General features: G+C 43.0%; 1 protein-coding gene across 1 annotated transcript; it reads right to left on the reverse strand.

Moving 5' to 3' along the window:
* Positions 1 to 4,577: 4,577 nt before the first annotated feature.
* LOC119647701 (methyl farnesoate epoxidase-like) lies at positions 4,578 to 16,927 on the reverse strand. The gene is made up of 3 exons (XM_038048786.1): positions 16,777 to 16,927; positions 4,822 to 6,042; positions 4,578 to 4,759 (listed from the first exon to the last, which is right to left on the reverse strand). Exons 1-3 carry the CDS (start codon positions 16,856 to 16,858, stop codon positions 4,578 to 4,580), a joined length of 1,485 nt encoding a protein of 494 aa, XP_037904714.1. The 5' UTR covers positions 16,859 to 16,927.
* Between the last annotated feature and the right edge of the window lie 319 nt (positions 16,928 to 17,246).

Consider the following 17,246-nt stretch of genomic DNA (forward strand, 5'->3'; position numbering starts at 1 on the left):
AAGGACTAAGGATTCAGGCGCTTTCTCATGGAACATGCGTACAAATATTCCAATATAGCGCTGATATCACCGCGATACGGGGTTTTCTAGAGAAGTGCCACTACACAATGTATTATAGCGGCCATCCAGTAAACCATGTGTCTGGAGTAGATTTCCCAGTCAGTCAAAAAAGAAAGCCTGCTATTATCGGCTTTAAAAACATACACGAACCACTATGCATTCTACACTTTAAGAATCAAGTAAGGACGGAGCCCATATTTAGGCGATATATCGGCTCCCAATACTTGCAAGCAGTAACCAAGACAAAGGACGGCCGACTATCCAACTAGCAGTGCCACACGAAATAGTTGCTGCAATTACCTGTGTGGAAAGAGATCTGCAAACAAACGTGGCTGGAAGAACCAAAAGAAAGTAACTATATCAGACGCATAAGTCTCACCACCAATCTAATTTCTGACCATATGAGCAACTTGTAGTGAAAAGGGGTAGATTAACTGCTCAACAACCAGAATATCTGCGAATTGAAGGTCCTGCCAACTGAAGACCACGGAGAAATACCGCCACCACCAAGCATGGAGGAAACGATCCGTGTAATTCATCGACCGGCTAGATAAAAGCCGTGGAACCACTCTCCAGGCCTTTGACCATTAACAACGGCCTAAAACAAGGGTATGCTCTATTATGTGTGATGCTGATGTAAATGCCAGAGGCATTATTCTCTTTAAGTCATCATGAGAAGACAATCCAAGATGTGCAAATTACCTTCACCCAAATCGATCAGGCGGCGATCGGCACCAGGCGTATTATGGTGGCAACGCAACCAAGAAGTAACATCAAATAGCACTGGTCACCTGAAAACAATAAATTTTCGAATTTCTCCTAGAGAAAAATTCTCCAAGGAATTTTTGGCTCCTTACAATAGGACGTTTTCGTAGTTTATATAACAATGAAAGATAGCGTGTAGGGGACAAGTCACCTAATCTCTATGAGTGAGGAGGATCCAACCCAAAAGTCTACAAGGGCAATATCTATGGAAGAGAAAAGAAGACGTGGCAAAACCTGTCTCAGATGTAGCGATGGGGTAGATCAGGACGCCAGATAGCTTTTAGAGATATCGAATTGGTATATCTCGGCGCAAAACCGGGATGGCTGGAGTTCCTCACAAAGGTAGGCTTAGGTTGGATACTGATTGTAGCACCGTTGATGGGGTTAAAAAGTGCGTGGGAACCACGTCCGATATTAGATTTAAAATTATGAGCCTTGCTCGACTCGGACATGTGGTGGGGAGCTATATTATGGTCTTATTGTCTGCAGCAACTACCGTAAAATATTTGTAGACTTCTGCAACTTTCACCGCCTAAATCGGAATCACAATTTTGATCTTCAGGTTACGGATATTCGGCGATGTACTTCATGTTCACCTCCTCTGCAGATCCAGCAGAATTTCTGTGCAATTAGTCAGGAGAGGCGCTTCTCTAAACCTTCGCTTTGCTGCACTAACTTGCGCAAGTCACGAACAGTGTTAACTGGAAAGTAGAGAAGTTGCCTCTGAACGTCACGTCTCAGCTTACAACGTGGCAACTCTCTTGTGTGCATGTGTTCGAGGTGGTGGAGGCAAATAACAAATAAGTTGAGTGTTGGCATCACAACCTATTTAGAGTTCAAGACGACTTGATTCTGCATACACTACCAGATCCATTCCATAGGGTAAGTGAGTAGGGCAACTATGACATTTCTCCTCTTACCGTTAACCTGGTATTGTGAGTTGACTGCAACAAGGTCCTGGGAACAGAATTGCCTCAGCATGGTTACCTCTAATAATTTTGACATCAGAACGCATCCTCTCGGTCTCGAGGATCTCTCATCGAAGAAAATCCTGGTCCCCTTGACTGATCCAATACCACAGATTTTATTGAAACGAACCCATGGCTCTTGAACCAGAGAGAGGCTTTGGCATGATGCAGGCTAATTTGATTAACTTGGCAATATTTGTAGACATAAATGCAGTCTAATATGAAAACCGCCGCTAGCTCAAAAGTCTGCTGCGTTCGTTGTGAATCTTACTGGGGTTATCAGCTTGTCCTCACCTCCCGCCGAAAGTTGCGCTTTCTTGCGTCTGATTTCTCTGGATATCACCACACTTGGTGGTATAGCAACGCCCATGACCTCATTCCCAAGAAACTTCCCCCCTAGGTTCTCGATCTAAGGGCTACATGGATCTGTTTCTACATGCCGGAATTAGACCAGTTGTCTACATTATCAGTTTCCCTTTCTTCGTGTTTCCCTAATATAGGCGGTGGTGATGGTTCTGACGGGCAAGCCTGTAGTCCTGTCTCTTTGCGACTGAAATTTGCTTCTGCCGAGCCTTCCTTTCCCGTTTTTCTGAAGAGTTAGGAAACAGTATCACCGACAAGCCCGCCGTAGTCAGGTTTCCAGTGAAGGGAGTTGCTGTGATATCCTTTCTGGCTGGCCGCGCCGTAGACACCGGATGTAGGTTTTCTACTGAAGTGGAGACTCTCCATGGAGGAACATGAAGAGCAGGAAAAGCGGTCAACCACTCTCGAACCAATCGTGAAGCGATGGATACGTTCATCACCATTGCAACCTAGGAACATAAGAAGCTGAAAATTCGATTGATCGCAGTGAGTGTAGGAGCTCCATGAAAAAGAATGAGAAGAGTATGTTAACGTACACCATTCCACCATTACATTCGAGAGGGCAGCAAAAGGAACGATTTTCCACCATCTACCGCAGTACGAAAAAGTTTGGCTTCTAACCTACGATAAAGAGCAGCAGAAGAAAAGGAAGGAACATTTCGCAACGAACGCATAACACGCAGTGAAATTCCATCTCCGCTGAATGACTTGAGATATGTCATATGGATACTGCTTGCAATGACAAGTTCCGATTGGAGATGGTTAAACGACCACCTTGAGTGGTCGGGAACAACAAAGATGGGGAAGTTATCCCATAAAGCAAGATATTACGGGTTGCATCAAGGTAAAAGCTCAGGAATTAGAAATCGACGGCGGAGGCCGCCAGGGTTACATGTTTTCATCTTTTCTCGTCATTATCGTCGACTTTCTTTATAGTGCCTTATCCATAGGACGTGGAGGAATTCAATGGATCACATTATCTTCCCTCGAATTTCGTCGGGGAACACTGAGTAATAATGTCGCTTTTCGCTTTTATCAAGGAACGCTGCAATATTCACCAGACTATAAAAGCCATGATAAGAGGCCCTATGTTTCCGTACGGCAAGGTCCAGGATAAAAAAGAAGTGAAGGCACCTGGCGAAAAAGTAAACCAACCAAAGCAAGTAACGCCCACTCAAAACTTGAACGAGAAGAAGCCGGGAAAGAGACTGCGCGAATGGTTGAAAGCGTCAACTAGCCACCAAACACTTAAGAGAAAAAGGGGCTCCAAAAAAGTACAGCAAGTAAGGAGGATAGCTGAAGCTGCTGGCGAAACTCATGTAGCGGCAATTTCTGGAAGACACTGTGGACTCCCGAAGGAGGATGTGAAACCTCGAAAAAAGAAAGATAGGAGGAGGATACGACCGGAGGCTGTTATCATCTCTAAATGAAGCAGCCTTTTGCATACGCAGAAATTCTCAGGAGAGTAGAGGCAGACCCACAACTTACAGAACAGAAAGGAGGCCTTATGTTGGAGATCAGAAAGTCCAAGAATGTAACGATCGTCAAATTCTTGAGTCAAATTGTAAAGTTATTTGACACAGGGAGCAGAAATCAGAGCCAGAAGGACGCATAGCATAGTAAGCAAGGATTTAGTTGAGGTCACCACCTCCTTCATGGGAAGGAGGCCTTGGAAAAGGAGTCCGTCCATATTGGACTTGAAGACGCGCCACAAAAACCGTCATCATCAGCCTACCAATGGAGGCAGCACTCAAACTATTAGCAGCAGGGAAAACAAGAGCTGGGTTATGTGTTATTTTAGGGAGCAGTTGCTGAAACGGTGCTTTAGTTGCCTTGACAAGGAGTGTGGAGCAGAGCCAAATTGCCCACCGTGCAAAAGGAGGGTGTGGACCATCGGCACTTTGCAAGCAGTAGCAAGTGCCCGTGGGATCTCAACGCAGATGGGGTTGGTACAATTCAACCTCAAACACTGCCAGGGGGGGTAGGATTTATTTTAGTCCATATAGTCCATAAAAGAGCGAACAGTACCCATACTTGACTCTTATTTCTATTTCGATCCTAGGGCATAAAGAAGGAGGAAAGTGTCTAAGATAAACCGTGAAAGCACCATACTAGGGTTTGTCAACTGAAGAACGCAATTTCCGAATCGAGGTTTAATTGGGGCTGTTACATCATCCACAAAGGAGTGGTTAAAAGGGAGTAAGTTCATAACCGCTTCATCTACCTTTTTAAGAATTTATTTAACAAAGAAGACCCCAGGATGAACAATCGCTACAATGAGCTCTGCATTTGGTTTCAAGAAACCGTAAAATTTGAAGGTAGCCCTAGTTTCAATTAAGGAACGCCCTAGAAAATTTTATTCATAACTTGGAATTCAAGCAGCATTTTTGAAGCTATTAATAAAATAATTTTTTATTGATTTCAATTCCTTATTTTTAGTACAGCTTTGTATGGTTTCGGTGACAGCGTAATTCCATCTAGACCTTCAATATCAGGAAGGGGTTGACCCTCGAATAAAATGACATCGAAATTTTGAACAAATGAAGAAAAAAATAAGAACAAACTGGACCTTGCTAAATTCTCCCCCATACAACGTCTTTTTCCTGTAAGAAAAAAAAAAACAAAGCTATTAAGGATACTCACATCAATATCCTGTAATTCTTACCTAACCCGAAAGGGATAAATGCATCATAATGCACAAGTCTTCCTTCTTCATCCAGGAATCGTTCCGGTCGAAAATTATGTGGGTCTTTCCAGTAACTTTTATCCATATTCAAACTATACGTGGAGACTATGACTATGGTGTCTTCCGGAATAACGTAGTCATAGAACTTTGTAGTTGATAAAGCCCGATGGGCAATAGCTAAGGGTGCAACATTTGCGAATCTTTGGATCTCATATATCACAGCTTCGGTGTAGGGGAGGTTAGGTCGGTCAGCTAAACAGGGAGTACGCGACCGACTAACCACCATGTCGATTTCTTCTCGCACCTTCCTCAAAATCTCTGGATAGTGAAGCATATAAATGATTCCAAAACCGAGGGTGTTACTTGTAGTTTCCGACCCTGCTTGGAAGAAATCCAGGCAAATTGCCAACAGTTGTTCAGAGTTATAAACGGAACTGTTGGCATTTTTGCTCTCGATTTCTATCAAAAATGCTTCAATTATGCTTTTCGGTGGAGTATTTGGAACCATTTTGTCACGAATTTCAACAACTGTTTCCACAAGGAAGTTCCATATTGGCAAATGAGTTTGTACTAATTTTCGGTACCCGCTTTTCTCCGGGAAAATATGACGAATGAAAGGAAACTGGTTTAAAATTCCACCGGACATGTCAATAACTCGGAAACTATCGTGGATTTTACTCAAAAGCATCAATAGTCTGTCGTCATCTGTATGGAAACGATACCCCGCTAGTAGTGCCCACATTACATTGAGTACAGGCACATCAAAAGCGTGGCCCATGTCCACAGGTAACTCGGTGTCAGCTTTAGACCGAAAGTACTCTACCATTTCAGCTGCCTCTTTTTCAATGTGAGCAATCATTCCACTTCGCCCATTTCCGAGTTGCTTCATAGCCTTCAAGGAGAAACGTTTCAGCGTTTCCCAGTCATGTCCATCTGTGAAAACAACCCCTTCTCGTTTTCCAAATGTGCGGACTCGAAAGAAGAATCCTTTAGGACGACCGTTGAATTCTTCGCGGCTGTATAGCTCCTTGATGGCTTCACGACCCGAAACAACTACTAATTTGTCACGGCCAATACGGAAACCTACCACAGGACCATAGTAGGAAGTGAAATGCTGCCACACTAGGTGGTAGAATTTATAAAACTGATGCAACTGCTGAATAAGCGGGATACTTCCTACTATTGGTAGCCATTTTGGACCTGAAATGTAATGGAATTTTTTTTTATTAAAATCAATTATTTACTTACAGATGTTAAATTAAAAATAAAGTAAAAACTTCATTGATACCACCCAGTATTAGTATCATATGGAACGTGACCACCGCTGCTACTCGAAAGCCCCAAATTTTCGTTAACTGATAACAGCATCATCCCTTTGGCGTACTCTGATTTGGAGCAATATTAAATGAAAGAGTAGAGTAGAGTAGAGTAGGGTAGAGTAGAGAAAGAAGCAGTTAAGTCACACATTAAGAAAAGTAGAAAATTCTATCGTGGACTATGCCATGGAATGGGTACCACCATCCCAGGTTAGCTTCCCCAGGGCGATAGGCTCTAGGACAATCTACTGCCCTAGAGCAACATGAGGAGATGCAAGCTTCTCGGAAAATGCCGGGAACCATAGGTATGTTTGATTGGTTTTATCCCGAGGCCATGAATGCATTCAAAAGGAGTAAATCCGCTGAGTTTGACTGCTTATCTGTTGCTTCTATTCGTACGGAAATCTTGAGAATTCGAGGCCTTTCCTAGAGAGTGGATGAAGGGGATGACCGGCAAAACCCTAAAGAAGGGACCCATTTTGAGAGTGACAATTGGCGGGGTATCTGTATACTCCCTGCCGTCGCAAAGATACTAGCTAAGATGAGCTAAAATAGTTCTGGAACGCATCAAAGAACATATCAAAAGCTTCATCGGCAGAAGGTAGACTGGTTTCCGTTCTAGATTGTCCTGCATTGGTTACATCAACACCCTACGGATCATTTGGGAACAGTGCATAAAGTTCGCTACACCTACTCTTCATCGATTTCGGTAAAGCTTTCGATAACATGAACAGGGAGTGTATCTGAAGAGCTCTACGTAGGACAGGCACTCCAGAAAAACTAATAGTCGTTATCAGAGCGACACATGATGGCGCAAAAAGTCATGTGTTGCATCGAGGTAAAATCTGCCGTGTCCAGAGGACGTGGAGGAGTTCAATCAATGACATCTGTTTGCTCTCTTACCGGGGCATGGACCTTGGCTAAATGGCTCTGTATTTGGAAAGAGAGGTAAGTAGAGTTGGACTGAAAATAAACATCAATAAAATCAAGGTTCTCAGTCTGACGGGTCAATGCACTCTCCTTACCTGCATTAATGTGCAGAGTATTGAAAGTGTCGATCAATTTCTATATTTTGAAAGCGTGGTTTCTGCGGACGGTGGCATCGAACTGGATGTTGCCCGACGCATTAACAGCGGTAGATCCGCTTTCGCTGCCCTATCTATCTGGAAATACAGATCTCTCAGTTTTTCTCGGTTGCGACGGCTCTGTGCTAGTGTTCTTTCCGTGTTGCTATATAGGAGAAGCACATGAAACTGAATTCCACTGTTACCCAAAGGCTCCAAGCTTTCGCCAGTACGTGTCTGCGCCATAAAATGAAGAACCGGCTCGGCACACAGGCCTGCTACTCCTTCGCACTGCGATCGGAAGACGGAAGTCATAGTGGATAGGTCACACTTTAAGGATAGGCGACAATTGCATTGCGGGCTACACACACGATGGAATCCACTCTCCCAAGATGGCAAATGAGTGGGTTGCCCCAGGGGCACTTGGCGGTGAACAGTAAAAGATTAGTGCAAGCGTCTCGGGAAGTCATTGAGGCGAAGCTGAAGCGCATTTCAGGAAACCGCGAGCAATGGTGCGTAAGTGTGGTCGACGCGCTATATCCCACCAAGGGGTGAAGGGCAATCATTTATATATATTTATGATTTGACTTAATTTCCAATGGTGGATCCGGACAACTGTCTATATAACCTATCAATTTAGCAGGTATGTCTTCGTAAAAAACACATTTTCAAATCAGAGATCAAGCATATTACGATAAGGTCCTTGTTAAAAACTTGGCTTGGCTACGGACTACATATTTTCTGAGCTCTATGAGAAGGTACAATTAACGCTAGAAGGGTCCTTAGGTGGTAACCATGTTCTCTGGTCAGAATTGAGTAGTGGAAATACAATAGGCATAGGAATTACCATTATTGCGCTATTTTTCAACTTGACAATAGAGAAACACAAGCCTGTTAGAGAGGACGGAGGTAGAGTCACTAAAATCTGAAGAGCCATATAATATATAGGGGTGTCAGAGGGCGGATGGGGTAAACTCCACCCGAACTAAATGCATTTACTATGAAGCCATACCCAGTTAAGGTAGTGACTTCGGAGTGAGCTGTTTATAATTCAAGTATTCCTTAATTGTCGTAAAATGTGACTAAAGTAAGTGTTCATGGGTCGGATTAATGCTTGCTGCATTTGGCAGGCATGCCCTCATGTTCCTAGTATCGGTATCAGAAAAAATACTAATTGGAGAACATCTTAATAGCGCTGTCTTGTGCAGCAACAAAGACTTCAATGCAGTGGAGAAAGAGGCTTTCTTTGAGTCAGGTGACATTGCAATTGTGATGGGTGATCTGAATGTCAAGGTGGGTTATAATAACACTTTTCTCGGACATATGATGGGGAGGTTAGGTCCCAGGGCGAAACGTGGATTGGTACCCACGATGGAGTATAAAACCTGGGAAATGCCTGCTGAACCAACACCAACAGCTCTACTACCAAACCCTATCTCCACCTCCACGTGGTGACCGCTGGGAGCTTTTTCTTAACGAAAAGCTGCAGACGGAGAAGGATGAAGGCGAGTCTCCCGCGCCTAAAAACGGGACAAATTGTACCAACTGGTCCTCCAGGTTGGGGGTTGGGTAGGGCTGACAACCCTACACGGAAAACAATTCGTTACGAAGCCACAACAGGAGCCTCGGACAGGACGGATTTTAAGACGCAAGCATTCTCAAAGAACGCGGGCACGCGCAGAGACTTATCACAAACTCCGACGAGTGGAGAAGCGACTTCACAGACGGAAAAAGGAAGCCTGGGAGAACCAACAAGTCTATGAACTAGAAAAGTACAGGGAGCAACCGCACCAGGCGCGGAAGTTTTACCAAAAAGTCAGCAGGATGAAGCCTTATACACCTCGATGCTCATCCTGCCGAGACAAAGAGGGAAATCTGATTTCCGACAGAATGGGCATATTAGAGCGATGGGTTGAGTACTTTGATGAGCTACTGAACAACCAGAACATCGGCGAGTTGGAGGTCCCGCCAACTGAAGACGACGGACAAATATTGCCACCACCAGGTTTAGGAGAAACAGTCCGTGCAATTCATCGGCTAAAAAATCATAAGTCGCCAGGAGTCGATGGAATTACAGCCGAATTGGTTAAATATGGAGGCGACCAGTTACACCAAGTGGTTCATCAACTTGTGCTCAAGGTATGGGACAGTGAATCAATGCCTGACGATTGGCAACGAGGCATTATCTGTCTCATACATAAAAAGGGAGATATCACACAGTGTAGCAATTATAGAGGTATCACGTTGCTGAGTACCATCTATAAGATATTCTCCACTATCTTGCTAGGCCGGATAGCCCCATACGCCCAGAACATCATTGGCCCATACCAAAGAGGCTTCACTCCAGGCAAATCAGCAACAGATCAGATTTTCTCTCTGCGGCAAGCGATGGAAAAACTGTTGGAATATGGACAACAGTTGCACCATCTGTTCATCGACTTTAAAGCCGCTTATGATAGCATAGCCAGGGTAAAACTGTACACGGCCATGAGAGAGTTCGGTATCCCGACGAAATTAATAAGACTGACTAGGCTGACCCTGACCAATGTGCGAGGCCAGATAAAAGTAGCAGGATCACTCTCAAGACCATTCGACATCAACAACGGTCTACGACAAGGGGATGCCATATCATGCGTCCTCTTTAACCTGGCCCTCGAGAAAGTGATCCGTGATGCCGAGGTAAATGCAAGAGGTACGATCCTCTTCAAGTCCACCCAACTACTGGCCTATGCTGACGATATCGACATCATGGGAAGAAACACCCGAGATGTACAAACTGCCTTCATCCAGATCGAGCAGGCGGCGCGAGATCTTGGGCTGCACATCAATGAAGGCAAAACAAAATATATGGTGGCAACGTCAGCACCGAAGACGAATCAACCAACAACATCAAACCCCACTGGTCAAACACAAACACGAAGAAGAATACGGATAGGAGAATACAACTTTGAAACCGTTGACAATTTCTCCTATCTAGGGTCGAAAATCACAACCGATAACAACTACGATGATGAAATCCGCGCACGGTTGTTGTCAGCCAACAGAGCCTATTTCAGCTTAGAAAGACTGTTCCGCTCGAAACGTCTGTGATCTTGCCAGTCCTCATGTATTCCTCGGAAACTTGGGTTCTTAGCAAGAAAAATTCCGAACTCTTGGCCGCGTTCGAGAGAAGAATCCTCCGAAGAATTTTTGGCCCCCTACATGAGGATGGACGATTCCGTAGCCTACACAATGACGAAATCTGTGAGCGATACCATGACCGTTCGGTTGTGGATAAAATCCGGCTCAATAGGTTACAGTGGGCGGTTCACTTAATCCGTATGGATGAGGATGATCCCGCCCGGAAAGTCTATAAGGGCAATATCTATGGTAGAAAAAGAAGACGAGGCAGACCCTGCCTAAAATGGAGCGATGGCGTGGGTCAGGACGCCAGACAGCTTTTAGGGATATCGAATTGGTGGACCTCGGCGCAAAACCGGGATGTCTGGAGTTCCTTATTAAGGCAGGCCTAGACCGGATACCGGTTGTGGCGCCGTTGATGATGATGATGATATGATGGGGAAATATTCTTGAGATTACATTTCTCAAGAATATTATACAATGGAAGAGGTCATATGCAGTATATAGTGGCAGCCTCTTGATTTTTTTTTAGGTTTTTCGATTGGGTAATTTCTGAGAATAGGTCCGTTAAAGAAATGATCACTTTCGAGCCCCGCACTCCTCATCTTTCCAGCGAATGTCAAAACTAGACCCGGCTTTGAAAAATACTAACCAAGACCTTTCACATTACCTACCATGATTATATTTGGTGAAAAAACAATTTGTACCCTCCTTTTGCATGTACCCCCCTCCCCCCTTAAATTCGACGTAGAATGACGTAATTCACTATATGCGTGAGCGTTCACAGTTTCCACTTTTCCACCAAATTTGGTGTTAATCGCTATAGCCGTTTTCGAGAAAAATGCGTGTGACGGACAAACAGACTATCTTGCAGCTATTGTCAACAACTATTTACAAGAAAGGGGGCTTTGGTATGACATTGATAACGGACCCCAGAAGTACGTTGGATCTGCGGGTGTCCTACAGGACTCCGTACTGGGCCAACTGCTGTGGAGCATCATGTACACCGAAGTACTTAATCTTCCCCTTCCCATGGTGGTGGGCTACGCCGACGATATAGCGCTGGTTGTGATCGCAAAGCACCTCGAAGATGCTGAGTTATACTCATGCTAAACGACCAGTGCTGTTAAGGGTTGGCTAGAGAGTTCTGGTCTGACACTTGTGGAGGAAAAAACGGAAGCGGTTCTCATCACCAAGCGCCGTAAAAAAATTTTTCCCCGTATTCAAATCGGGAATCATATCATCACTTCTAAGCCTGCCATCAAATACTTGGGAGTAATGATAGATGGGAAGCTTGGCTATAAACAACACGTGCAGTATGCTTATGCCATGGCATCCACTGCAAGTGTGGCTCTGGCAAATATGATGCTGAACGTGGGAGGGCCACGACGTGCTTTCAGGTTGCTTAGAACTAGGGTAATTAGTTCGATGCTATTATTTAACGCAAACAAACTGAGTTCAGTTTACAGAAGAACAGCCCTAAGGTTGTGCTCGGCATTCAGCATTTGCCTCAGAGGATGCAGCATTCGTCATCTCTGGAATGATGCCCATTGACATCTTAGCAGATGAGATGACGAATATACACAGCGCGAAGTCTATCTCCCCTTTATCGCAGACGGAGAGAGAGATCTCTAAATAGATGGCAAGAGCGCTGGGAACGCTCGGGAAAGGGCCGGTGGACACACAGGCTCATCCCTGTCATCAAAGAGCGATTGGAGAAACGACACGGTGAGATTAATTATAATTTTACTCAGTTTCTCACGAGGCATGGAGGATATCGCCAGTACCTGTTCAGGTTTAAACTAGATACCTCACCCGATTGTCCAAACTGCAATGGAGCCCCAGAGGATACAGAGCATGTATTCCTCCACTGTCCAAGGTTTGTGGAGGAAAGGAAGAACCTAGAGGAGACTCCAGGACCAAGAAATCTGGTACGAAGAATGTTAGCATATCAGGAAGACTGGGATGCGATCAACTCCATGGTCGCATCTATCCAGAGCAAACTGTCAAAAGCAGAGGAGACTAGAAAGGCGCGGTTACGTACGCTGCGTAGAGACGAAACGGGATCAAGCTTAAATGAGCTGACTCCGCCCCGTGATGTAATACCATATGGTGGTTCCGCGGGGGTTGGAGGGAGTCCGGGGTGGTTTTAGTGGGTAAGAATCCCACACGCTGGTGTGTCCAGGTCAGTGTCTTTTGAAGATTTCCGCCTCCTCAAAAAAAAAAAAAACAGGCAGACAGACAGTATACCGATTTTAATAAGGTTTTGTTTTATACATGGTTGAACCTAGAGGAATTGACTCACCCAGCTGTAGGTAAACATTTGTTCATTAGAGAGATGGAGTGATCGAAGCAGTCGGAACCTAAACAGGACAATCTATTATAGATGCTGAAAAAAGCTTGTTCGCACACACGAAATGCCTTATAGCCAAGCGGAACCCAGTTACTAGCTGACTATGAGCTTGCCACTCGCAAAACTTCAGACAGGAAGTACCTGAAGGGTAAACCTGTGGTGTTATATGAACTACCAAGTTAGGATATCTCTTACACAAGTTGAATTTTTCAAAGGGGTTCGTATATTAAAACAACTTTGACCAACTTTCTCCGCTTGATGGGATATCTGCAGTTGGCTGTGGGGTTGGAATTCAACATAAATTTTAACAATAAAACTTCAAAATTATGAACAAGACAGCAATAACAGCCAAAAACATGCAAGTTCACCTTGTTATCAAAATACATGCTTTTACTACCTTTTTAAAATAAGCTGAGTCATCTTATAAACCGGGGATTATATCTTTAAACATCTACATGTTTCCACACTTGTTGTATCCGCCCTTCTCACAGGGTTGGAGAGTCGCGAGTTCTAGTCCAATATCGGTCGTTTATATGATCCAGCTGTGGTTTGACAGTGGGAGAGCTACCTTGCTGATCGGATGGCAGATACCCTGAGTAATACGCCTGAGAATATTGATGAACAACAGTTGCCGCAGATCGCAAGTATATACACCATCATTGAAGAATATGGTCGAAAACTTTTCAATGGTCCTGTGAGGCACGTTAACCATCAGACTCCTCACTCACGATAAAGATGATGAACACTTCACTACGGTTCCTAACCGAATCACTTTTGGTGGAATTCCTTTTCTTGTGGAAGAAATGGTTAAGCACTGTAAGAAGCGGATGCGGACTGTTCCACCAAACAGAAGATAAAAACCATTTCGACCATCAATGCACTCAAATGGAGTAAAATCGTTGGGCTTGGCGGTCTCCCCGCAGAGTTATTCATCGTTGCACCTGCACTTCCTGCAGATCTGCTACTTCAAGTTGCGCAAAAATCGTGGAAATAGCAGATTTTTCCCAGAGAGTGAAAGGGGAATGATCGCTAAAATTCCAAAGAAAAAGGTATCTATCTTGAGTGTAAGAGCTGGAGACATATTTGCGTGCGCTTTGCCGTCGCAAAGGCTGGAACGTATCAAAGAACATCTCGAAAGCTTGATCGACAGAGGGTAGACTGAATTCCAGTCTGGATCCCTTTGCATTGACCACATCATGACTATGCGGCCCATTTTGGAGCATGTGTTTCTATATAGAAGTAGCACATGAAGAGTGGTCTCCACTGTTACACAAATTTTCTAAACCTTCGTTAATATTTATCTGCGACGTGTCATCGAGATATTCTGACCTGATACAATTTCGAATGAAGAATTTTTTTGGCCAGTTACCCGCAGATGAGCTGTTCGAAAGGCGGAATTCGCAGTCGATAAGTCACACATTAAGAAAGGGCTCCATAACATGGCGTAGCTGACGAGAGAAACTTATGCGCAAAACAGTGGAGGAGAAGCATAAACTTCTCAATAAATCCTGGGATCAGTTGAACCGCATCTCAACAAATCGTCAACGATCGCAGTTCAGATCACACTAATCCCATTTGTAACAAAGTAGTGTTTATGATTCGGAGTTTAGCTAGTTACTAATACCTTTGGAAAGGCGAAATACCGAAACTATCGTGGGGTCTTAGCTTTGACAGAAAAGTTCGTAGGAAAGATAAAAAATTCGAAGCGTTTTCGATGCTCGCATTAATAATAAGAAAAGCTGAAATAAAAATGAAGGTCAGCATGACAGCATGACTACTACTTGTCGAAAGAGCACAAATAAACCGCTGCTTTTTGGCATTTGTGATATCCAAAGGAATGGTGGCATAAAAATCCCATCTCCCACAAAAGCGACACTGAGAGAGGCTGCGTTTTAACACACAACAAAACAGTAGGTACATCTATCTTAAAATTCAAATTTAATGAAAGATCAGATATTTTATATCAGAAAGGCACAGCACATTCAAATCTCCTACTTAAGGGGGTCATCCCGTGTGAAGCCCGTTTTTTGTCTTTTTTTAGAATTTTTTTGTGAAGAACTGGATAAAGATACAAATACGAATTTTCCGCAATAGATTTACTGATATCTTGAGTAATTCTTCCAACCCGATCGCATAATTCGTTATTGAAATACAGAGCAATTTATACACCCATCTCCAGAAAAGGTGTTTTTCTGCTGCCACGCTAGAGGGCGCTGTGATCATCTTAAAGAAAAAAAGTAAACGGCATTTTGACGTACAGACTTAACTACAGTCCGCAAACTAGCATTATTAAAAAATATTTAAAAAAATTTTTGGCGCCGCGTTAAACTTTTTTTGTGAATTTTGGTTTTTTTTTTTCACGGTTTCTTCATGAATAAAAAAAACTACTGAATGAATCGCAATTATTGTAGCTTACGGACCGTAGAAATATGTTCTGAATAAGTCGTGAAAATTTCAAAGAATTTCGATAGATTTTGGGCTATAGTGGCAGCCGATTTTCAACATGCAGTTTCGAGAAAAATGCATTTAAAAAGTAGAATGCGATCTTTAGCCATAAAACCTTAAATGACCATTAATCTGCTATGCCTAGTCCATAAACCTTAGGTTTCTTCAGGAAACACATATAAAGTCTTGACTTCAATTCTTGTCCTTTTAGCGAAGTCATCCCAACGTCATTCGGACCGATAAATACAAGTTTTATTTCGGCGAACTATATAAATCTGGCATGTGACTTATCACATATTTAACACTATAATTTCTGAATGACTTCGAATATCAAAAAATCACTTTGCCCATATATTCTACAGTATGTCTAGATACAATTGATGCAAAAAAAAAATTCGATCTCGCGGATCCAACACACGGGATGACTCCCTTAAGCCTGTAAATCACAAGATACTTCTGTCCAAACTCTCCTCTCTTCTCTCCGCTATCTTCCCATATTACCTGTCTCATGGCTTGCCTCTTACCTTTCCAGTCCAGTCTTTATAGCTGCACATTCCTTTCCTTCTCCCCCATCTCTGGCATTCCACAGGGATCTATTCTTGTCCTTTGTTATTTTTGTTATTCATGAACGACCTTCCCCTCTGGGTCTCCCTTCAATCAAACCTAAACACTCTGGTTCGCAGGTGCTCTGTTAATCATTAGGCGCTAAACCTCAGACAGTGTCAGCCTATGTGCTACTCGCTCAAATCCTAACCCTTATCATATCAGAACTACACTCGAGATCACTGAGTTACTTTCGACAATAAGCTTCGCTACGTTACCAATCAGGCTGCAATATTTTCGACCTTTTTACACCGCTCCTCCTCTGAATTTGACTCCATCCAACCCTCCTTAACTCTCTTCAACCCCCTCGTTCCAAGTACCTTCGAGTACTGCTCCGTGTTCTGAACATCTTCCCGTAACTGTGATTATGTTGCTCTTGGAAAGGTACGACGCAAATTCACCCTTTTTATCTTGTTTAAGGACTATTCAATTCGGAAGGCTTTCAATACTACTTACAATAAGAAAAAACTGAAAGAAGAATGAAGGTCAGCATCGGGAGACCGAAGATATATTGTACGATAATATGAAAATCTCGCGCCCCACAAAAACAATATAAATAAATGAAATAATATCTTTTGATTGAAAGATCGAATACTTTATATTAAAAACGCAAATTGCACTCACTCTCAAACAAGAATAACAAATTGCGTTAAGGACCGTCATTGAAATAAAAACACTTCTGAAACTGCATTATAGGCACTGTTTTAAAAAGGGGAAAGGTTTACTCGATTGCGATGGTCTTAAGAGGAAATGGTTGGAAAAATTTGAAAATTTCAGAAATGTTCAGTATTTTCCTATTTAAAAATACCTGAAAGAATAAATTAAAGGAGGAGCGAATAGAATTCTCAACTATTGGGTACTGCTAATATAGAGATCATCAAATGTGCGCTCTACAATCTGGTAAAGCAGCATCTTCGCAGGATCCCTTGAGATTTTTAATGACATCATAAAAAAAGGCTACAACAAAGCTTCATTGAGAATTGAAGAAAAAAGTCCTGCCTCAAGAATAACTAAAAGTAAATTTGAAACTTACCAGGAGGGAATCCTTGTGGTTTCTCAGTATCTTTCCATATGAACAATATCAAAATAGTTATCACAAATAAAACACCAATCATTTTGTCACTAGACTTTTCTCAGAAAACTAAGTTTGATCAAATTCTAAAAGTGAACCTTTCGAATGAATGTCTCAACTGCTTCTGCCTTAGATTGTCCATGTTCTATTCATCTTTTTGACTTGCACAATCGAGGTATGGATTGGGGATCTGACCTTAACATATGCCCTGTAACTCGTTTGGCCCTCCCAAAAATAAATTCTCAGCTAAAAAATCATCGGCTTAACTCCATGGAAAGCTTCTAGTTCATATCTACAAAAGTATCTTGTTTGAAAATTCTCAAGATTGGGTAGCCTTTTTCTGTGTAGGCTTTTGAATTCATTTCGCATTATGCTAATGTAAATAGTTGCATAACTTTTTCCTGATAGACCCACCATGGCTTGATGCACTG

This window comes from Hermetia illucens, chromosome 2, assembly GCF_905115235.1.
Source record: "Hermetia illucens chromosome 2, iHerIll2.2.curated.20191125, whole genome shotgun sequence".
In the NCBI taxonomy this organism is placed as follows: domain Eukaryota; kingdom Metazoa; phylum Arthropoda; class Insecta; order Diptera; family Stratiomyidae; genus Hermetia; species Hermetia illucens.

Coding starts and splice junctions, on each gene's coding strand:
- LOC119647701 (XM_038048786.1), bottom strand. CDS start 16,858: ATGATTGGTGTTTTATTTGTGATAACTATTTTGATATTGTTCATATGG. Junction 6,043..16,776: donor ACCACAAGGATTCCCTCCTG/GTAAGTTTCAAA, acceptor ATTACATTTCAG/GTCCAAAATGGCTACCAATA. Junction 4,760..4,821: donor ATTTATCCCTTTCGGGTTAG/GTAAGAATTACA, acceptor TTTTTCTTACAG/GAAAAAGACGTTGTATGGGG.